The sequence below is a fragment of the Mustela nivalis genome, assembly GCF_964662115.1.
Source record: "Mustela nivalis genome assembly, chromosome: 4".
Lineage (NCBI taxonomy): Eukaryota > Metazoa > Chordata > Mammalia > Carnivora > Mustelidae > Mustela > Mustela nivalis.
This window is the reverse complement of record NC_139023.1, coordinates 10,866,692-10,889,989: the sequence shown is the minus strand read 5'-3', so window position 1 is coordinate 10,889,989 and position 23,298 is coordinate 10,866,692. Positions and strand designations below refer to the sequence as shown.

General features: G+C 35.1%; 1 protein-coding gene and 1 long non-coding RNA gene across 3 annotated transcripts in view; one reads left to right on the top strand and one right to left on the bottom strand.

Annotated features, from left to right (window-relative positions):
* The window catches only part of DCK (deoxycytidine kinase), a 30,422-nt gene extending 9,041 nt beyond the window's left edge, over positions 1 to 21,381 (top strand). Inside the window, exons 3-7 of the mRNA XM_082726324.1 lie at positions 11,658 to 11,851; positions 12,844 to 12,991; positions 16,043 to 16,158; positions 16,917 to 17,007; positions 18,933 to 21,381. Of these exons, the coding sequence (XP_082582450.1) occupies positions 11,658 to 11,851; positions 12,844 to 12,991; positions 16,043 to 16,158; positions 16,917 to 17,007; positions 18,933 to 18,959 (576 nt within the window). The 3' untranslated portion in view covers positions 18,960 to 21,381. The remainder of the gene's footprint in view (positions 1 to 11,657; positions 11,852 to 12,843; positions 12,992 to 16,042; positions 16,159 to 16,916; positions 17,008 to 18,932) is intronic.
* Positions 2,679 to 18,911, bottom strand: LOC309862461. 2 transcript variants are annotated; one of them, XR_014310531.1, is made up of 3 exons: positions 18,293 to 18,911; positions 4,120 to 4,184; positions 2,679 to 2,947 (listed from the first exon to the last, which is right to left on the bottom strand). It is a non-coding gene; the product is annotated as an uncharacterized lncRNA (long non-coding RNA). The 2 variants fall into 2 exon arrangements; XR_014310532.1 differs by lacking the exons at positions 2,679 to 2,947; positions 4,120 to 4,184 and adding an exon at positions 7,854 to 8,078.
* Positions 21,382 to 23,298: the final 1,917 nt, after the last annotated feature.

Sequence of the window (23,298 nt, the reverse complement as noted above, 5' to 3'; positions counted from 1 at the left end):
GAATTGAAGGTTTGTTTCAAATAGTCCTTTATTTGGTGGTTTATATTATTATTGAGGCCCAAAGTTTTGACTTAATTGCTTCCTTTTAGCTTATTTTTGAGATGGACAAATTCTTAGGAACATATCTCTGCTCTATCTTGTTTTTCTTATCAAGCTCTATCTTGTTTTTCTTATCAAGCTGAAGTCTAAGGGGATCTTTGTTATTAACTGTAAAGTATTTTATTTACTTGAACACATTTTACCACTAAGGAGCTACTGGAAATTAGAACTATGATAAAGAAGGGATAAAACATACTTGTTTTTCAAATAACAGCATTTTGATAAGTCATTCTTGAAAATCAATTAAGAATGCTTGATAAAGTACTTCTATATATACCTTCTGAAATCACTTGATAACTTTTGTTGGCTATTTTATGATTATCTTGTTCGGTAGATTCTGATCTTTTTGATTGAACTTAATTCAACTCTTTTGCATTGTTTACAAAGATTAGATTGGAATTAAAAGATAAATGGTTTTGTATCTTTACTCAGTATTACTGATTTTTCACTTATCTTGACAATAATTTGTGCTTTCTGCAAAATAATCAAGTATTCTATCATGATGTGTGTTATAGAATTACAGATATAAATGACAGAAACAGAGTAAAACTCATCTGTTATCCCACAACCTTACATGTATCTTATGTATAGATGAGATTGTAATTTACTATATCTAATATAGGCGGGGGAGGAGACATAATTTTTAAGAATATTATACGTGTTCATTGTTTGAAGTTAAGAAAATATAGATTACCAAAGGAAGAAAATAAAACTTGCCTACAATCTTATTACCTAGAGAAAACTACAGATTTTACTTGGTACGACAATAAACACTTTCGTGCTTTGTTCCCCCCCCATAATGTTTATATCAAAGGTAATTAAAAATGTCAATCTATAAATGATTTCTAATGGAAGCCTAACTTATTGTGTGCTTGTACCAGTACTTATATATACAAATGCCTAATAATAGTGGAACAGTAGCCTATTTGCTTAGTCATGTAATAAACATCTTTGTGGTTAAATCTGTATTCTTGGTTATTTAAGACAAATTTCCGAAAGTGAGGTTAAGTGGCCCAAGAATACAGATTTTTAAAAATAAATATAGCTAAGCTGCATTCTAGAGATATTCTTTTTTTAAAAAATATTTTATTTATTTATTTGAGAGAGAGAGTGAGAGAGAGAGCATGATAAGGGAGAAGGTCAGAGGGAGAAGCTGACTCCCCGTGGGACTGGATCCCGGGACTCCAGAATCATGACCTGAGCCCAAGGCAGTTGCTCAACCAACTGAGCCACCCAGGCACCCTATTCTTTGAACTTTTGCATAATGTAATTTGACCCTGAGGTTTTCACATTTTTTTAAAATCTGGATCCTTTACAGAGGGGAAAAAACTGATAAAATTACACTCAAGTTGATAAAGATGATACACAGTGTCTTTTTGGATAAATTTTAATATGCATTTTATCCTGAACAGTCATAGTTGCATACAAAAAACCCCAGCAATTTGTAGTCTCCAGAACCTCATACATAGAATCAAAAGAAAACATTTTGTATGGGCTCTTAGATTACCCTGAAAAACTGGAAAATGATATCCTGGCTTTACTGTTAATTTTCTAATTTGGTGTAAACTCAGACAATTAACATGTTGAGAGCTGTAAAATTGTACTGCAGATTTTTGATTTAGTTTTAATTTAAGCATTTATATTTTTAGAGCACTACCTATTATTTTTATAATTGGGTGATGAGTCAGTATTGGTTCTCTAAGTTATTTTCATGTAGTAGACTTTGGAATTACTTTGGGCAAGAGTAAGAGAGTATTGGGAAAGCCAAATAAAAAGAAATGTGTAGCCTTTTTTTGTGTGTTAATATTTTCATTGTGGTAAAAAACATATCATAAATTTTACCCTCTTAACCATTTTTAAATGTTCAATTCAGTAGTGTTAAGTATATTTCCAGTGTTGTAAAACAGATCTTTGGAATCTTTTCATCTTGTGGAACTAAAACTTTATTCATTAAACAGTTCTCCTTTGCCCCTTTCCCTTAACCCTTGGGAACTGCCATTCTTCTCTCTCTTATCTATGAATTTGACTACTTTAATTAATTAATTGACTTATTTTTAAGGTTTTATTTATTTCTTGATTTTAAAGATTTTATTTTTAAGTAATCTCTGTATCCGCTGTGGGGCTTGAACCTACAACCTTGAGATCAAGAGTAGCATGCTCCATTGACTTAGGCAGCCGGGTACTCCTGAATTTGGCTACTGTAGATACCCTAATGTAATTGAAATCACACAGTATTTGTACTTTTGTGACTGGCTTATTTCACCTAGCATATTATCCTCTAAGTTCTTCAAAAAAAGTTTCAAACTTCTCACTATATAACAAGCGTATTTTATAATGTATATAACCTACTTTGTTATCCCTGTGCATAGCAAATTTATTCTAAGTGTTTTTCAGATGAACCAAGTTCAGTTCTAATAGATATTATTAAGTGTATGTATCAGGTAGATTTGCTGCTGTAATGAGCTCTAGAATCTCTGTAGTTCAAAATAATAAAATTTCATTTCTCAGAGAATAGTACAACACGGTATTTGGTGGACGACATGCCATGCTGTGACTCAGGGACCCAGACGCTTTCGAAATTGTGGCTCATCCAACTTCTATAACAGTGCTTCAAACATTAATGTTTATTAGAATTACCTAGAAGATTTGTTTAATCACATATTTGGGCCCTACCCCCAGTTTTTGATTTATTAGGTCTGGTGTAGAGTGGGTGCTAAAAATGTGCATTTCTCACAATTTCCCAAGTGATGCTGATGTTGCTGTTATGGGGGCCATACTTTGTTACCCCTGTCCTGGAGCTGTAGTTGAAGAACCTCTGCACTAGGGTCTTGGTGTCCTTTGCTTCTAGCTGATGGAGAAAGAGAGAAACATCACATTTGAGAGGTTTTTAGAGTGAAGCCTGGAAATGGTATTCATTGTTTTGCTCCACTTCCATTGACTAGAACCTGAGTCACATGGCCACACTCAACTACAAGGGAGGCTGGGAAATAAAACTTAGTTTGTGTCCAGGAAGAAAAACGATATGTCTTTAGGGAACAAATAGCAGTATCTGTCACACATGCATTTCTAAATAGGAGTACCTTACGTTTATTTTTTAATGTAACTTAAACTCAAAGTTTCCAAGTTTAATTAACTTATGTGGAAGAGATCTTCAACAGATAGTCTCTATTTTCCACTTCTAAGAGATAAAAAAATAAATTATTAGAAAAACTTAAATATGCCCTTAAATGTGCTCACAGTCCTAAGCACATTCATTTTAAAAAAGCATGCCATGAATAATGTAACCAGGAATAGAGCAGACTAATCCAAGACTTAAATTTTTTGTTTTGAATTAATATTTTCATTACAGAGAATTCTGTACATACATGGATACCACTATGACCCTGCCCCTCTACTTTAGCATCAAAGATACGTAATTCCTTTAGTGAAAGGAAAAAACTTCTTTAGATGATGTTAGGATTAAGCTTGGAGTCTACTTTGCTATCAGATAAATGCTAGCACCTATCATGAAATTAACTGTAACTCAGAAAATCAGCGGTAACTCATTAATATTCTGGTTAATTTAATGCATAAAGAGAGAAGGCCTAATGGCTCTATTTCATTTTATTATTTTTAATTTTTTTCATTGGTTTATATCACTTTCTCTCCCCTGAAGCTGTTTTTGAATATGATTTACTTTAAAATACATGACCACAATCATCTACCACCTTTCTGAAGAACTGGGGAAGTGTGTAAAAGCTGGTGTCATTACTGAAAGAAATATAATGTGACCTGGCATTTCTGTTTTATTGGATTGTTTTGATTTTTTTTTTTTTCACACTGTAGGTTTATACTTGTTTTTTGGTCTACTCATAGACCCTCTTTGAGGGGCAGTAGCTGACATCCAGGAAAGAAGTTTAGTTAAGAGAAAACGTTTTTTGATTGGTAAAATTTACCAAATTATTTTATGTTGCCAAACTCTGCTTGAATGACAATACATGATGGAAATGTGCTTAAAAAAAAAAAAACACATTTACTTACCTTTTCTTTTAAGAAGGGATGTTTGTAATAGTTAAAAAGTACTGGATTAGGCATGCACAAATAAGCTGAGAAAAAGGAAGGAAACAAATCATTTGAGCAGCTCAAATGGAGGTCACAAAAATATGCATTAAAATGAATGTGGTTTCTTCATAGGGTATCTACTTAACACTTTTGACACAATCTAATAAACTTATTTTCTGATTAGAAGGGGCTAGCAAGGGAGGGACTGTAAAGAGATGGCCACATCGATGACCTGACATCTAAGGAAGAAATAGAAAAGCAAAAATAGACAAGAACTAAAAACTAATACCAATTTGGGCTCATTTAGTATAAGATTGCATAGCAATATGAATACTTTGTGCCTGATATTTTATGTGTACATTGGAGGCTTGTGCTCTGTTCCTAATTTCTTTTATAAATCCAGCACTCGGTATTTATAAATTTATAAAGTTGTCTAAGAATAAGCGTCTATTACTGAGTAGTTTCAAAATGCTATCCTTACGTGGGTAGGAAAATAAAATACATACTAGTGTCTTCTCCCTATAAAAAATAACTACATAAAAAAAAGTGGTTAAGTTGATAAACTTCATTTAGTTGAAAAGACTCACTTGTATGAAACATTTTTCTCCTGGAGGATGCTGAATAAATGGAAAGTCAGTTTATAATTAAATTAACAAAGCCTTTTTAATGAAACTTTAAAAATTCAGTCTTTAAGCAGTTTGGGAAGGCAACAAACTATACCTTTGTTTCAGTTCATCATCCATTGAGAGTTTTTCTAAGCAGACCTATTGTTGACAGTTAGCTTCTTGCTATTTTATACTTTTTTTTTTCTTCAAAAAGAAGAAGATTCAGTTAATATGTGGTTTGTGGTATGTAATTTAAATTCTGCCTGAGTGCCATGTGTTTGTGTGGTTTTTAGTTCTTAACTGAAACTTTGAGGTCAATATTTACACATCTGGATTTTTTTTTCCCCCAGAGGAAAACTACCTACTTTGAGCGTGAACTTCTAGGAAGTGTTCAGGGGTGTTTCTTTGGACTAGGAATTAAGCCATCATATTTTATTCCTTGAAAGTTACTATACGAGATTGAAGACTTTTTATGACTTTTGGGGGGAATCTTTATATGGGTTCACATTACGGAAAAGGCTGAGAAAGCTGTCTTTGCCCATCAAAGGACCTATGAAGACAGCTTCTTATTTCTTCCTTTTGTCTGGGATTATCGATAACTATTTGCCCCTATAGTGCACATGGTGGATAAAATGTCTTTCTTTTAAAAACAGTAGTATTCAAGATAATCATCTGTTAGGGCAGAGCTCATTCTTGGTTTTCTGACAGGCAGGGAAATGATCATTTCTAGTTCACAAAGGGAGGAGTTCTCTCCTAGGCTGTTTTCCCTTCTGGTTGTCTGGACTATGAATAAAAACTCTTTGCTAAAGCAGTTGCAGTTGAACTAATAACAATGGGGTATGGTTCCTGTAAATGGAAACATCAGGTTTATATATTTGATTTGGTATGTGTTGAAACTTTTAGGGATTACTGTTGGGTCACTGGAATTTAGAGAGAGGGAATATTAGGAAGTGAGAATGACATATCCCAAGGTATGTGAGATTGTCCTTTTCCTTATAGATAAAATTGGAATTGGTTTTATTTTTCCTTCCTAAAATGGGCTTAAGAGTTTAAAAAGGGAAGCATATGCTTAATGATAAGATTATAGGTAAAATTCAGTGTCATTATATGTTGTTGCACTAAAATTTTATATATAATCTAAATACTTATAAACTCTAATTCAGCTACTATTTAGCCATGTAATCTTAGAAAGCACTTTAATTTTTCTAAACTTTTATCATTAAAATGGGAGTGATAATGGGAAAAATCAAGCTTGTGCAAGAATTAAATAAGAAAACAAAAATGAAAATCCACTGGGTTGGAAAGACAAGCTATTGTATATTAAGTTAAAGTACATGCAATATTTGGGGAGGTTTTTTTTTTTTTTAAAGATTTTATTTATTTGACAGACAGAGATCACAGGTAGGCAGAGAGGCAGGCAGAGAGAGAGGGGCGGCCCCTGGAGCAGAGAGCCTGATACTGGGCTCAATCCCAGGACACTGGGATCATGACCTGAGCCGAAGGCAGAGGCTTTAACCCACTGAGCCACCCAGGTGCCCCATTTGGGGAGTTCTTATACTAAAAAATTTTTTGTTGTTTATCTGAAATTCAAATTTAACTTGAGGTCCTGGGTTTTGTTTTTTCTTTCTTAATCTGACAACTCTAATATTAAAGTATTCTAATACATTCTATTACTATGAAAGAAAGAAAGAATATTGCCACAAAGAGGAAGAAATATTGGTGACTTGTTTCTGTTCATCCTTTTATTTTGATTTGGAAAGTGTGGAATGGTAGGATTTATTGACCATGAACTATAGTAGTGAAGTGACAATGGACAGTCCTCAAATGCTCAAAATTATTTCCTATATATTTTACAAATTAGAGATTCATTTAGAATACCAGGTCTCTTTAAAAAGAAAGCCATGTTGTCGCAAATGGCAAGATTTCATTTCTTTTGATGGCTGCATAGTATTCCATTGTGTATATATACCACATCTTCTTTACCCATTCATCTGTTGATGGACATCTAGGTTCTTTCTATAGTTTGGCTATTGTGGACATTGCTGCTATAAACATTCGGGTGCACGTGCCCCTTTGGATCACTACGTTTGTATCTTTAGGGTAAATACCCAGTAGTGCAATTGCTGCCCATATCTTGCCATTTGTGACAACATGGATGGAACTAGAGCGTATCATGCTTAACGAAATAAGTCAAGCAGAGAAAGACAACTATCATATGATCTCCTTGATATGAGGAAGTGGTGATGCAACATGGGGGCTTAAGTGGGTAGGAGAAGAATCAATGAAACAAGATGGGATTGGGAGGGAGACAAACCATGAGTGACTCTTAATCTCACAAAACAAACTGAGGGTTGCTGGGGGGAGGGAGGTTGGGAGAAGGGGGGTGGGGTTATGGACATTGGGGAGGGTATGTGCTTTGGTGAGTGCTGTGAAGTGTGTAAACCTGGCGAATCACAGACCTGTACCCCTGGGGATAAAAATATATGTTTATAAAACATAAAAAATTAAAAAAAAAAAAGAAAAGAAAGCCACATATTAAATTAGGTATCCCCTAATGTATATTACTTTAATTGGACTATATAAAAATCTAATTACAAAACTTTATAGGTAGAGGGTATTGTTAAGTGAAATAAGTCAGAGAAAGGCAAATAAATAAAAAACAAAAAGCAAAATCAAATCTGTAAATACTGAGAACAAGCTGATGGCTTCCAGAGGGGAGAAAGATAGGAGATGGGCAAAATGGGTGTAGGGGAGTGGGAGATACATGCTTCTGGTCCTGGAATGAGTAAGTCACAGGAACAAAGGGCACAGCACAGGGAATACGGTCAATGATAGTATAAGAGTGTTGTACGGTGCCAGATGGTAGATACCCTTGTGGTGAGCACAGTGTATGACAGAGTTGTGTTGAATCACTATGCTATACAACTGAATTAATGTAACATTAATATTTTTTTGATATGAAAACCAAGCAGTACTGTGCCTATAGTTCTTCTCCGTAAAAATTTCCTAGAACCAAGTCCCCCATGCTTCCACTAGGTGGGATATATGGTCTCCATATCTAAATATTATATAAATACATATTTTTTTGCATATCTCATTTTGCACATCTTTTAATGTTTGACTTATTCCTGAGTTCTCACATCTGTTTCTACATTCAGACTGTTGCAGTATCATGTGTTACTTAGCTTCTAGAAAATTATACATTTGGAGCATCTGGGTGGTTCAGTCGGTCAAGCATCCAGCTTCTGCTCAGGTCATGATCTCAGGGTCCTGGGGATGAGCCTAGGATCAGGCTCCCTGCTGTCCCCCTGCTCCTGCTCTCTCTCTCTCTCTCTGTCAAATAAATAAACAAAATCTTCAGGAAAAAAAGATCATACATTCATGAGAGAATGAGAATGGAAAAAGGTACATTTATTATTAAAATATATATATTTTTGGTATAGACCCCTGCAAGCATCTCAGGGACTTCTCAGGCATTCCCCGACCACACTTTGATGACCTCTGTACTAGATAATATATTTAGCTATAGAAATTAAAGACTCAATAGAAAGTCTAGAAAAAAAGATTCTTTAAAAAAACACCCTTCATCTAAAAGATTAATAATTCTACTGTGTCATCACATCTAGTTTGTGTTCATATTTCTCTTTTTGTCTCATAATTTTCTTGTAGATTTTTGATATCAAGAGTCAAACAAGGTTCACATATTATATTTAGTTGATATGCCTTTCAAATTTTAATCTATTGGTTCCTCTTCCTCTTTTCTCTTTGAAGTTTATTAGTTGAAGAAACTGGGTCATTTGTTCTTGTATAGTTTCCGTCATTCTGGTCTTGGCTGAGTGCATCTCTGTGGTATAGTTTAACATGTTTCTCAATCTCTGTATTTCCTGTAAATTTGTAGTTAGATCTCTAGGGCTTTGATTAGATTTGGTGTTCTTTTTTGGCTAGACTTCTTAAGTGCCGATGTGTACTTTCTTCCACGAAGGAGGATGTCCTTTGTGATGTTAGAATCACTCTGTTCTGACTTGCATTTCCGGGGTCTGTTTAGGTTTTGTCAGCCTAATTCATACATTATATTAGCTCTTCTCTAATGATTTTAGGATCTATAGCTAATTGTGCCCTAATCTATCAGTTGGTATTAGAAAAGGTGATAGATATTCTAATAATCAACGCTGTTGGCTGAGATTCTTCAGTCGAAGGAGATCTTTTCCTCATCTATTCCATTAATTTGAAATACCATTTGCATACAAAAGACCAGCATAAAATTTTGGATAACTTTTTCTCTATATCTAGAAATTTCCAGAATAATTAATTGGTTACCTAGAAACCTCCAAAGATGATTCAAGAGTTTGGTTTTTTCGTTTTCTGGTTTTCTTTAGTATTATGAATTTATAATTTTTTTTGTCTTCTATTCACCATTCTTTTCAGATGTTCAAAGGGTCCTATCTTTTTTTTTCTTTTTTAAGATTTTATTTATTTATTTGACAGGCAGAGATCACAAGTAGGCAGAGAGGCAGGCAGAAAGAGAGTGGGAAGCGAGCTCCCCATTGAGCAGAGAGCCCGATGTGGGGCTCGATCCCAGGACCCTGAGATCATGACCTGAGCCGAATGCAGGGGCTTTAACCCACTGAGTCACCCAGGTGCCCCAGGGGCCTATCTTCTTGACAAGTGGAAGCCCTTTCATAACTGGCTCCCTTGTCTGTGGTACAGCCTCAGCAGATTTTGATAGTTTACTTGTTTCCTGGAGCAAGATGTGTTAACCTCATCTTTTACATTTCTTTCTTCAGGCATGGAATCAGGTATGTGACACTAATTTTTTTCAGTGGGAAATGGTATTTAGAGATCATAATCTGGGTGACATTTATGTTTATTCCTAAAAGGTTGTCATTGTTTATACACCTTTTGGTGGATGGAGCTGGGAAAGCTGTTTTTTGGGTTTTTTTTTTTTTTAACTATTTTATAGAAAGGAAAATTATTTATGAGTTCCAGATGCTACTTCAAATTCATTTATAATATTACAGAGATTGGGGCACCTGAATGGCACAGCTGGTTTGGTGTCCTACTCTTGGTGTTGGCTCAGCTCATGATCTCAAAGTCATGAGTTTGGGTCCTATGTCAGACTCCGTGCTCAGCATGAAGTCTACTCGAGGATTCTTTCTTCCTCTGCCCCTTTTGCTCATGCTCTCCATCTCACGCTTGGGAAAAAAAAAAAGATTACGGAGATTTTACTTTATTTTTTTATTCTCCATTTTCTTAAACTGAAAATATTGTTTCCAACAATATGATTATGAAATCACAAGATTTTAGGGAGGACTTGTTCTGTTTTATTAGAAAATTGGGGCCTAAAATGCTTAGCGGGGTCAGGTAGCTGAACAAATGAGTCAGGCCTGTTGTGAGAATCAGCAGGGAATGACAGGGGCTGATGATGAACTGGAGGGCATATGTCCCACCTAATGGAAGCATGTGTGATTTGGTTCTGGGTAATTTTTATTGAGAGGAACTATAGGCACAGTATTGCTTGGTTCTCACATTTAAAAAAATTTTTTTTTTCATTTGAGTGTAGTTGACACACAATGTCACACTAATTTCAGTTGTATAGCATAGTGATTCAACACAACTCTGTCTTACACTGTGCTCACCACAAGGGTATCTACCATCTGGCACCGTACAACACTCTTACACTATCATTGACCGTATTCCCTTTGCTGTGCCCTTTGTTCCTGTGACTTACTCATTCCAGGACCAGAAGCATGTATCTCCCACTCCCTTACACCCACTCCCCAAACCCATCTCCTATCCTTCTCCCCTCTGACAGCCATCAGCTTATTCTCTGTATTTATAGATTTGATTCTGCTTTTTGTTTACTTTTTTATTCATTTGTTTTTTTCAGATTCTATATATGAGTAAAATCATATATTTGCCTTTTACTGACTTATTTCACTTAACATAATACCCTCTAGGTCCATTTATTGTCACAAACAGCGTAACCTCATCCTTCTTTTGGCTGTATGTAATATTCCACTATATGTATTTTTATGATTTTTAAATATTTTTATATTTTATGTATGTTTTTTATATATATATCACATTTTCCTTATCCACATCCATTATCCATTCCTTTATATATATCACATTTTCCTTATCCATTTCCTTATCCTTTCCTTATCCATTTCCTTATCCATGAGTGGATAAGGAAAATGTTGACACTAATGTTGTTTCCATATCTTGACTCTTTGTAAATAAGGCTGCAATAAAAAAGGGTGTGTATATTTTTTTGAATTTGTGTTTTTGTTTTCTTTGGGTACATACCCAGTAGTGGAATTACTGAATCACATGGTTATTCTATTTTTAATTTTTTGAGAGACCTCTCTACTGTTTTCTACAGTGGCTGTACCAATTTACATTCCCACCAGTAGTGTATGAGGATTCCTTTTCCTCCACATCCTTGCCAACACTTACTATCTTTTTTGATTTTAGCCATTCCGACAGGTACACAGTCATATCTCATGGTTTTGATTAGTATTTCCTGTGCCTCTTCCTGCTGTGCTCTCTCTCTGTCAAATAAATAAATAAAATCTTAAAAGAAAAAAAAGAGTTAAATAAATATTGACAACTAATTCAGAATTTTAAAAGGGCTAAACAAGTATTTTCTGCCATAGGCTTTTAGGTTGTGACTTCTTGTGGAAACGCTCTAAGGAACTGATGGTTAAGCTAGCCTTTCAGATTCTTCTAGACCTCAGGCAACCTGAGAACTGCAATGGGAAAGAGCGGGAGGAAGAGGACTTAATCATCTTGATTTTGCTAGTTGCGATGCATTTATTTATCTAACTTCTCTTTTTGAACTTTAAAAAAATTTTTAAATAGCTTTATTGAGCATTCATTCTGCTTTTTGTTTCTTTTTCAAATTCAAAATAGGAACTGACGACATCTCAGGAAAGTGGTGGAAATGTTCTTCAAATGATGTATGAGAAACCTGAACGATGGTCTTTTACCTTCCAATCATATGCCTGCCTCAGTCGAATACGAGCCCAGCTTGCCTGCCTTGATGGCAAGCTCAAAGACGCAGAGAAACCTGTATTATTTTTTGAGCGATCTATATATAGTGACAGGTATATATAAATGTCTTGCACTTGTCATTCTGGAATCGTGGCATGGAACTGGAATTTTTTTTTCTATTTCTGGTAATCAAAGGAGTAAGAGGCTATGCTGAGGATTTGAGATGGAACATTTCCTTTAGCAGTTTGGTAATAAAGACATTAGGGAAGTTCTAGCATTCATAATTGCTAGCTTCCATGGAGACTTTGGGGACCATGGTAGCCATATTATTCAAATTTATGGAGAAGTTTTTTTTTCTTCCAACCCTTTTAAAATTTTCATCTACCCTGGTTAAATCTGGATCTGTATTCAAGACTTGCTTCTTGAGCAAGATCAGAAATCTCTAAGGGTTACCCTGCTTATGTAAGGATTCTTTTAAGCTAGAGAGTTGGTGCAACACAAATATTCACAAATTTTGGTCACAGGATCCCTTTCCATTCTTTGTAATTATTGAAGAGCCCAAAGAGCTTTGTGTCTTATTGATATTCATGTTAAAAATTAAGATTGAGGAATATAAAGAACATTTACTAATTTATTTAAAATTAGTAATATAAACCCATTACATATCAGCATAAATAACACTTATAAAAATTATATTTTTCAAAACAAAGAAATTAGTGAGAAGAGGCTTGTCTTGTATTTTGCAAATCTCTATAATGTCTAGCTTAATGGGAGACAGCTGGATACTCATTTATGCTTCTATAGTCAATCTGTGTACCATGTTCTTTTGGTTGAAGTATTATACATACAGTAATCTGGCCTCACGGAACTCTTGGAAAGACCTTGGGGACTACCAGGGGTCCCGACCCTACCTTTTTGAGAACTGATGGCCAAGAACATATTTCTTGTAGTTGGAGATACTCTATTAATTGTTTTTCTGCTAACTCATTATCTGCCATGGATTTTTGGAGAATGTTCTATGTCCATTTAATAGATTTATTTTCTCTTTTCTATTTCTTTGTGTTTTGTGGAAAGGAATTATGTTTTGATGAGGACTCTCTTTCAGGTATGTCTTTGCATCTAATTTGTATGAATCTGACTGCATGAATGAAACAGAGTGGACAATTTATCAAGACTGGCATGACTGGATGAATCAACAGTTTGGCCAAAGCCTTGAACTAGATGGAATCATTTATCTTCGAGCCACTCCAGAGGTGAGACTCAGTAAAAATTTGCTTGCTGCAGTACCTGGGAGACTCAGTTAAACGTCTGTCTTTGGCTCAGTTCATGATTCCAGAATCCCAGGATCGAGCCCCATGTCAGGCTCCCTGATGCTCAGTGAAGAGTCTGCTTCTCCCTCTCCTGCCCCTCCCCCTGCGTGTGCGCTCTCTCTCTCACTCACTCACTCTTTCTCTCAAATAAATAAAATCTTCAAAAAAAAGTGTTTTAAAAAAATTTGCTTGCTCCATTGACAATTTAAAGTAATATTTAGAAGTCCTTTTAGTGGTATGCAGTGAAGGCAATTTAGTTCAACTCCACTCCCTACTTTCTATTCCCACATCCAAATTAGAAGCTGCGTAGATAGAAGGATTCTCTTTTCTCAGCAAAGCAGAAACCCACATTTAGCAAGTTGCTCTTTTAGGCCCTACTCTGTGCTTCCTCAGTTTTGTTCTTCATTATTTCTTCCTAACTTTGGGAAGTTGGTCTCTTATCTATCACAGCTAGATTTAAAAATTTGCTCAGTGGGGCACCTGGGTGGCTCAGTGGGTTAAGCCTCTGACTTTGGCTCATGTCATGATCTCAGAGTCCTGGGATCGAGCCCCACCCACGTTGGGCTCTCGGCTCAGCAGGGAGCCTGCTTCCCCCCCCCCCACTTCTGCTCTGCCTACTTGTGATCTCTCTCTCTCTCCCTCTGTCAAATAAATAAATAAAAATCTTAAAAAAAAATTTGCTCAAGCAACCCTTAGAATATAGGTTTGTTTTCTTTTTTTTTTAAAGCTTTTATTTATTTTTTTTTTTGCGAGAGAGAGAGCACAAGTAGGCAGAGTGGCAGGCAGAGGCAGAGAGAGAAGCAGGCTCCCTGCTGAGTCCCAATGTAGGACTCGATCCCAGGATCCTGGGATCATGACCCAAGCTGAAGGCAGCCACTCAACCAACTGAGCCAACTAGATGCCCCAGAATATAGGTTTCTTGATGTGAGACCAGATATTTTAGTTACTGAATTTGCATTGCCTAGGTACATAGTAGGAGCTCAGCAAATACTTGTGAGTGAATTGCAAAGTTGATGGAAGTCCATTTCAAGAAATCTTTTATGTTTTCATGGCTTGGGCTGGATAGTGGCTTCAGTTGAGAAGAGATTTAGAGAACCCTTGCCACTTTCAGTTAAGGGAGCTTACTTGAAAATGTGACTTTCATTATAGATTATAACATCGCCCTTCTTTTTTTTTTTTTTTTAAGATTATATTTATTTTGCTTTATTTGTGAATTGTGCTGTGAATTGTGTAAGACTGATAATTCACAGACCTGTGCCCCTGAAACAAATAATACATTATATGTTTTTTAAAAAAAGATTGTGTCTGTTTTTTTTTTGTTGTTGTTTTTTGTTTGTTTTTTTTGCGGGGCTTGATCCCAGGACCCTGGGATCATGACCTGAGCCGGAGGCAGAGGCTTTAACCCACTGAGCCTCCCAGGTGCCCCTATAAACAGACTTTTTTTTTTAAAATAATTTTTTATTTTTTTATAAATATATATTTTAATCCCCAGGGGTATTATCTGTGAATCGCCATGTGTCTGTTTTTTTATTTTATTTTTTACTTTTTTAAGATTTTATTTATTTATTTGACAGAGATAGCAAGAGAGGGAACACAAGCATGGGGGAGCTGGACAGGAGAAGCAAGCTGGAGAGGGAAAAGCTGGCTGGAGAGGGTGAAGCAGGCACCCACTAAGCAGGGAGCCCTATGCTGGGCTCTGTCCCAGGACCCTGGGATCATGACCTGAGCCGAAGGCAGACATCCAATGACTGAGCCACCTAGGCATCCCAGATATTGTATTTATTTATCTGAGAGAGAGAGAGAATGAGAGACAGCACAAGCAGGAAGGAGTGGGAGAAGCAGTTGCCCTCCTGAGCAGGGAGCCCAATTCGGGGCTCGACCCCAGGACTCAAGATCATGCCCCGAGCTGAAAGCAGATGCTTAACTGAGTGAGCCATCCAGGCGCCCCCATTCTTGTTTATATATGAAATTATGTAATGAATCCAGGAGGTGGATTCCTTTCATAAAGCTAACCTAAGAGCTTACTTTATTAGCAGATTTCTGGTTTTCCTGCTTCCATTCCGGTTTTTATGTTTTTTTATTCCCCTGTCTTCCCTAAACCACAGAGTAGGCTCTGATGAATATGAATGCCGTGACTACTAGCCAGAAAGAATACTGTGTTGCTACTGAAGCTGAATTTTCAGAGAAACTAGGTTTCTGATTCCAATTGATGATTTTTTTTTTTTTTAAAGATTTTATTTATTTATTTGACAGGCAGAGGTCACAGGTAGTCAGAGAGGCAGGCAGAGAGAGAGGGGAGGAAGCAGGCTCCCTGCCGAGCAGAGAGCCTGATGTGGGGCTCGATCCCAAGACCCTGGGACCATGACCTGAGCCGAAGGCAGAGGCTTTAACCCACTGAGCCACCCAGGTGCCCCCCAATTGATGATTTTGTTCTTCTTTTTAATATCAAGAAAGCCAGAATTTAATATAATAATTTTGAAATTCACTTCTATTTTTGAAAATAATTTTTATTTTTAATTATAAAAAATAGTAAATGCAAATGTAGAACATAAAGAATATAATAATCTCATTTTGCTAGAAAATATAGTATCTTCAAGTCTATAAACACAAAACTTTATTTCATCAATATTATTTATAATATCTTTTGATTGTAGGATATTTAAGTATTTGAAAAGAAGATTTATAATAAATTTTGAAGCATAGTTTGTGTATTGAACTTCTTACCAAACTTACTTTATACAGTATTTTTTAAATAGGGATCCCATAAGTTTATAGATTTATTCTGAAAGTACTACTTGATTTAGAACCACCAAATGGTTAGAACCACCAAATTTTTCCACAAGTAGGAAAAAAATGAACTATTTCGATTTTCTGGAAGGCATAAATGGAGATTTTTGTCTAGCATAACTAAAGAGACACTAGAGAAGAAGTATTTAATGATCGCAGACAAGAATAATTGTTCCTTGCCCCCAACCCCTTTCTGTTTGCTTTTAGAAATGCTTGAATAGAATATATTTACGGGGAAGAAATGAAGAACAAGGCATTCCCCTTGAATATTTAGAGAAGCTTCACTATAAGCATGAGAGCTGGCTACTGCATAGAACACTGAAGTAAGTTATTTACTATTTATTTTAAAGACCTTTATCAAATTTTAATCTAAAACATGTACATATTTTCATTTTCAGCCATTTTTATTTTAAACTAGTATTATAGGATCTCCCAGAATTAGGTGTGAGTTTTGGTTCTTTTTATTTTAATGAGATCCTATTTTCTTGAAATTTTTGTAGTTAATCTCTTCCAGTGGTATTGATAGCCTAATATATGGAAATTAAATGGTAAAGTTGGAAATTTATGAGTGCATTACTTAGGTACTCTTTTTTAGAGAGAATTTAAGATACTTCAAATTTAATTTTTAGATCAAGGCTTTGGAGGTAGTATCGTACAGTTGTTAACAGCACAGACTTTGTTGTCATTATTAGTCAGATCTTGGGTCCGATTTGTTAGTGTGTAATCTTAGGCATCCTTTGAACCTCAGAGTGATTTCCTTGAGCTTTAGTTTTCTCATCTTCTCAATGCAAACATTCCTTAGTTTATGGGAGTTTTTGGTTTTTGAGAAGAATTACATGTCACAATGCCTAGCTTTATTTTTTTATACTTGAGATTTTTAGTTACTATTAGTATTGTTATATACTAGTAAGTCTAGGGCAGAAAGAAGGGGTTTCCAAGTACTTGCTAGATAAATTTAAAGTAAAATGATTGACAACATTTTGAATTCCCAGAGATAATATAGGAGTGAATTTTTAGTGCTTGTCTTTTATTTATTGCTTTTTCTAATTATTTTGTTCATCTCTCTCTTGTTTTAAAACAGAACCAACTTTGATTTTCTACAAGAAATCCCTATCTTAACATTGGATATTAACGAAGACTTTAAAGACAAACATGATGGTCTGATTGAAAAGGTAGATTTATACAAAGACTATACACTAACATGATTTGTCCTGTCTAGAAGTATTATAACTTGTGAAAAAATGATTTTCTAGGAGAAAAATATGCATAAAATTACAATAAGAGACAATTAAGAGCTTTAGAGGGATTTAGACCTCAAATTCTAATCCTAAGTTTAAATTCTAGCTTAGTGGCCTTACCTAGAATGAGGAGGTTCTTTTATCTATTCATCCCTTTATCTGTAATATAGGGATAATCACATTAACGAAAATTCTTGCTCACTCCCTTCTCTTCTGCTTTGTTCCCGCTTCTTCCTCTCTTCCCTCCATCACCAGTCTTTAGGTAGTTGAATAATAAACTAACTTGTGAAATTAAATCCATCTTTTGCAACTAAATTCAGTATGGAAGATATTTGAAGTTGTAGGATAATGATTTCATCCATTTTTATATGAGCTAAAGTCTTGAGATTAAAGGACTTTTAGTTTTGACTTTATGTGGGACCTTGTCAGTGATGAGTTGGCATCGCCTGATCATCGAGTCATTGTCTTAATCAGAGTTCCGCTGTCTTCCATGTGTTTGGGAGCTGATTACACTCTGTTAAAGAGTGACATCTGTACTGATAAAGGGGCTGGGAGAAAATCTATTGATGTGCACTTGAGAGAGAATAGTAATGGGGATTGTGTAATAAATATCCCACTATCCGTATTAATTAACTTAGTGATGATCCAATTTCTAAAGACAAAGCCATATTTTTTTGGTTTGTTTAGTTTTAAGAGAAATTTAATTTTTTTCTCCTTCCTAAAATGCCTGCTATTTACTGTAACAGAAACCTGACGTTCATAAAATACATATATCAAGAATTTTGAAAATCTCAACATTTATTATTAACTACTCTGTAAGCATATGATTGTTTTTCTCATGATAGAAAAAAGTAAAGCATATCTGGAAAATTCAGATGACCTCTTTATACCATAATGATGTTAAAAATATAGGATATAGTTCATTTATAATACTATGAAAATAAATGAAATAAAATTAAATCAGCCATTGTAATTCTAACAGCCAACCAACATTTTAACTGAGTCAATCTGTAAAACCACTTTTTAATCTTATCTAACACTTCTGTGTTTTGACTAAGAATAGTCTTTAAATGTTATTGTTTACATTTACTTTGATTAATAATGCTAATAATTGGCCTTTTTTTTCTTATTGAAATACATAACTGACATACAATGTTTTATATAGTTTCAGGTGTACAACATACTGATTCAACAAGTCTATATATTACTCAGTGCTTACCGCCATAAGTGTAGTCACCCTCGGTCACCATATGACATTATTACAATAGTTATTTTTTAGGTATATCTTTCTTAGGTATTTAAGTATTTTTACAAGGCAATAATCTTTGTTTCTTCAGAAGAATTACTGCGTCATCTAGAATTTATGGAGAACAGAATCTTTGCATTGTGATGTCAGTCAGTTGGTTAGGTCCATTCACAACTTACATGACCTTTCCTTGCATATTAACATTACAGATTTGCATACATGATTCAGATTTGTGCTTCAGAAAAATTGCAAGTTTTAAGTGTCTGGACCTTTGAGAGTTGTTTAAACCATCACAATTACTAATATTTTTGGTGCTAAAGCTGCATGTCCCTGATCAATGTTATTATAAAGAGATTATGAAATTTGTGTATGGTTGTTAGAGAACTGTATCAATCTTAGATGTAAATTTAATAACTCCTGTAATGATATTTTAGGTCATTTATCTTTTACTACTGAAGAATTAATATATCTTTTGAAAATAAATGCTATGGCTTTGTGTTGGAGTTAGTTATACAGTTGGGTTCTTCAGCAGTTATTACTATTAAATAGAGATGAATACAAGATATTTCAAATTAGCCAAGGAATTACATTAATATTTATTTCCTCCCCTCAGGTCAAAGAATTTTTGAGCACTTTGTGATTTTGCTGAAGACTACAGGCAGCCAAATGATTCCAGATACTTCAGCTTTGTGTATCTTCGTAGCTCAGTATTCATACAAGTCTCTAGAAAACCCAGGTTTTTTACCATTTTTGTTCCAAGAAAAAAATTGTTTTGATGAATTCTATGTAAAAGTTTATGAGCTGTTTCTTTTCTTTTTTGCCTTAAAAAAATAAGACATCTAATTATCTCTCATAACAAAAGGTCTGGAGGTAGATGGTTCCAGAGTTAGTACTGCCTAAACTACATCACAAAGGACCCAGCCTCCTTCTGTCTTTCCCCTTGTTATTCTCCTCAGCAGGTTGGCTTCTCCCCTCACCAGTTTCTTAACTGGGAGCTTTAATGGTATATAGTCAATGGTAATGTACCCTGTGCAAATTAATGTACTATTGCAAGCTGGAAAGTGGAATTTAAGGAACCCCTATAAAAGGATTATGAAGTTTTAAATACTTTTGATCAAGTGTCTCCCCTACCATCTTAATTTATGTGGAAGATAAAACCATTTTAGTATTTAATCACTTCAGTGATATTTATGAATGTGTCTAAAATTCGTTCATTAAGGAGCAGGTCAGACTTTGCTCCCATTTTGTAATGGCATAAACTATCTTACAAGTATTTAATATTTTTTTCGGCTTTTGTTTCCACATCTGTGGTATGGGTGAGACTACATCTTTTTCTATGGGATTTTAGAGGATTAAAGCAGAAATGATAACCCAAAATGTTTCTGTACTTAAAAGATAAATGAGGGGTGCCTGGCTGGCTCAGTTGCTTAAGTGTCTGCCTTTGGCTCAGGTCATGATTCCAGGGTCCTGGGATCGAACCAGGCTCCCTGCTTCTCCCTCTCTTACTCTCCCTTGCTTGTGTTCCATTTCTCACTGTCTCTCTCTCTCTCTCTCTCTCGCTGTTAAATAGATTAATAAGATCTTAAAAAAAAAAAAAACAAACTTCTAAAAAAAAAAAAGAAAAAAGTATAAAGATTCAATTTATATGGAGCCTGAAGTAGCTACCTACATTCTCTCAGGCCATTCTTTTAGAATGGACTATTACTCTTATAGTTAAAAGATTGGTTTAAAATATGATTGTCTTTAACTCATTGGAGGTGAAGGTATAGTTTTCCCTAAATTTCTTCCCATTTTTATAGGTAAAAATTTAGTGGACCAGAGCAAGGGATAAGTTTTTCTATTTTATTTTTTGTTGACCCTGTGCTGGGAATGAGTTGTTTTCATTACCTTTATAGTTGGTGAGAGTCAGAAGAGAAATTGAAGACAAGACAAGATGATCTTCTTAGCAGTATAGTCTCTTTTATTCCAGCTCTTACTTTCTGCCGTACCCTGCTTTCCCTGCTGTCTGGATTAATTAGGCAGCCTGCTATTTTCCTCTTCTTCTTCTTTTTCTTTCTTTCTTTTTTTTTTTTAGTAATCTCTGTACCCATCGTGTGTCTCCAGCCCATGACATCAAGATCAAGAGTTGCATGCTTTTCTGACTGAGCCAGACCCGCACCCTGGTGGCCTGCTATTTTAAAGTTTAAATGAAAGTCACACATTTCTACTTTGAGAACATCATGACCACTCGTCACTTCACAGTTTGCTCTGCTTCTCTGTAGGGTTAGACCCTAAGGTTTTTTCCTTCTCCTTTAAATGACTGATAAAAATCATCTTGTTTTATATGTTCTGTATCTTGAAAGCATTATCATTTTTGTTAAATATATCTTAGGAAATATATATAATAAAGAAGACAAAGAGGTAGAGTAGTTGTAACTTTTAAAAGCTGCATGGGTTCATTTTATTAGGTGTGTAGATAAAGGTTGTTTTTTTTCCCCTCAAGTTTGTTTAGGTAAGGTGTGTAGTGTTTTTTCTATGTATTTAATCTTTCTACTTGACATTTTGGAAAAATTCTGTGTTTGAAAGGAGGGGAAGAGTCACTTTAACTTTGAAACTTATTTTCCTTTTTAAAATGTCATTTTTTGTTTTGGTTTTTAGATAATCAAGGATGATAATTTTGTAGGTTAAACATTCCAGATGCACTGATCTTTGAAAGGGAGACTGTCTCAAGTCCTACACTCACCATGAATATTGAAACTATTTCATGATATTGTACAGGGTGTTTTTGTTTGTGTGTGATACAAATGAATTTTCTTACTAAATATTAGCTTAATAAATAAGTATAAACCTCATGTACTGTGATGGAGCTATACTCATTGAAATGATTATATCTTTTTAAAATTAAAATTCTACTTAAAAAAATTATGAATATAAAAAAAGGTAACTGGTTTAAATAACATTGATTCTGTTTTAAGTGAAGACATAGAGATAGAGACATTAGAGATTTTTAGTAACCTCTAGAAATGTTTACCTTTATGCCTTCTATAATCTGTAGAATTGAATAAAAGCTTTAAAAAATAAAAGCTTTAGAAATTTGTTATGACTCCAAATAAAAGCTGTACCATTAGGTGGGTACAAGAGTATTGAGCCTAGTGGTTTGTATTTCTTTTGGATCCTATTTCCTATGTCAGATCAACCTTATGTACTATTTTTTAGAGTTGACCCTTTTACGAAGGTAATTTTAATTGTGCAAACAGTCCCTTATCAGAATATTTTTATTATTTATGTCTGAAAGTTTGAGCAGAACCCCCTAGAAATTAGGTGTGTCTTATTTTATTTTTATTCTATTTTTATTTTTATTTTTTAAGATTTTGTTTGTTTATTTATTTCTCAGAGAGAGAGCGCGAGAACGCACAAACAGGCAGAGTGACAGGCAGAGGCAGAGAGAGAAGCAGGCTCCCCGCCCAGCAAGGAGCCCAATGTGGGACTCTATTCCAGGACCCTGGGATCATGACCAGAGCGGAAGGCAGTGGCCTAACTGACTGAGCCACCCAGGCATCCCAGGTGTGTCTTATTTTAAAGGACAAAGTCCCAAAGTATTTTTTATAGAGATATATAAATTTTATTACCTTCAGAAATGCTAAACCAGATTACAGAACTTACTTGGATTTTACCAGTCTCTCTCTCTCTCTTTTTTACTTTTTAAAAAATACTTTATTTTTTGGAGCAGTTTTAGGTTCACAGTAAAATTATGTAGGAAGTACAATTTCCATATACTCTTTTCTCCCATATTTGTATAGCCTTTTTCACCATCAACATCCTCCACCAGAGTGGTACACTTGTTTTAATCAAGGAACCTACATCAACAGATCATCACTCAAAGTCCACAGTTTACATTAAGGTTTATTCGGTGTTGTGCATTTGTGGGTTTTGACAAATGAATAATGACATATATCCACCACTGTAGTATCATACAAAATAGTTTTATAGCCCCCCAAATCCACTTTGCTCTGTTCATCACCCCCACCCAACCTCTGGCTACCACTAATCTTTTAATTGTCTATATAGCTTTGCATTTTCTAGAACATTGTTTAGTTGGAAGCATTTAGTATGTAGCCTTTTCAGATTGGCTTCTACTTAGTAATTTACATTTAGTTTCCTCCATGGCTTCTTTTCATGGCTTGATAGCTTGTTCTTTTTTTTTAAGCACTGAATTATCCATTGTCTCCATAAACTGTAGTTATCCACTCCCCTGCTGAAGGACATCTTAGTTGCTTCCAAGTTTTGGCAGTTATGAATAAAACTGCTATAAACATGTGTGTAGATTTTTGCGTGGACAAAAGTTTTCAGGTCACTTGGGTGAATACCAAGGAGTACAATTGCTAGATTGCTTGATAAGAGGGGGGCATCTGGGTGGCTCAGTGGGTTAAACCTCTGCCTTCAGCTCGGGTCATGATCTCAGGGTCCTGGGATCGAGCCCCACATCGGGTTCATTGCTCAGCGGGGACCCTGCATCCCCTGCTTTCTCTCTGCCTGCCTCTCTGCCTACTTGTAGTCTCTCTCTGTGTCAAATAAATAAGTAAAATCTTAAAAAAAAAAAGTGTGTTTAGGTTTTTAAGAAATTTCATAACTGTCTCCCAAAATGGTTGTATCATTTTGCTGTCTTACTAGTAACGAATATGAGTTCCTGTTGCTTCACAACCTTGCCAGTACTTGATATTGTCAGTGGTTTGGATTTTGGCCATTCTAATAGGTATATTATATCTCATTTTAATTTGCAGTTTCCTAATGACATGATATTAACCATCTTTTTAAATGTTTATTTGCCAACTGTATATCTTTAGTGAGGTGTCTTTTTCTTTGGCCCATTTTTTTTTTTTTTAAAGATTTTATTTATTTATTTGTAAGAGAGAGAGAGAGTGAGAGCGAGCACAGGCAGACAGAGTGGAAGGCAGAGTCAGAGGGAGAAGCAGGCTCCCTGCAGAGCAAGTAGCCCGATG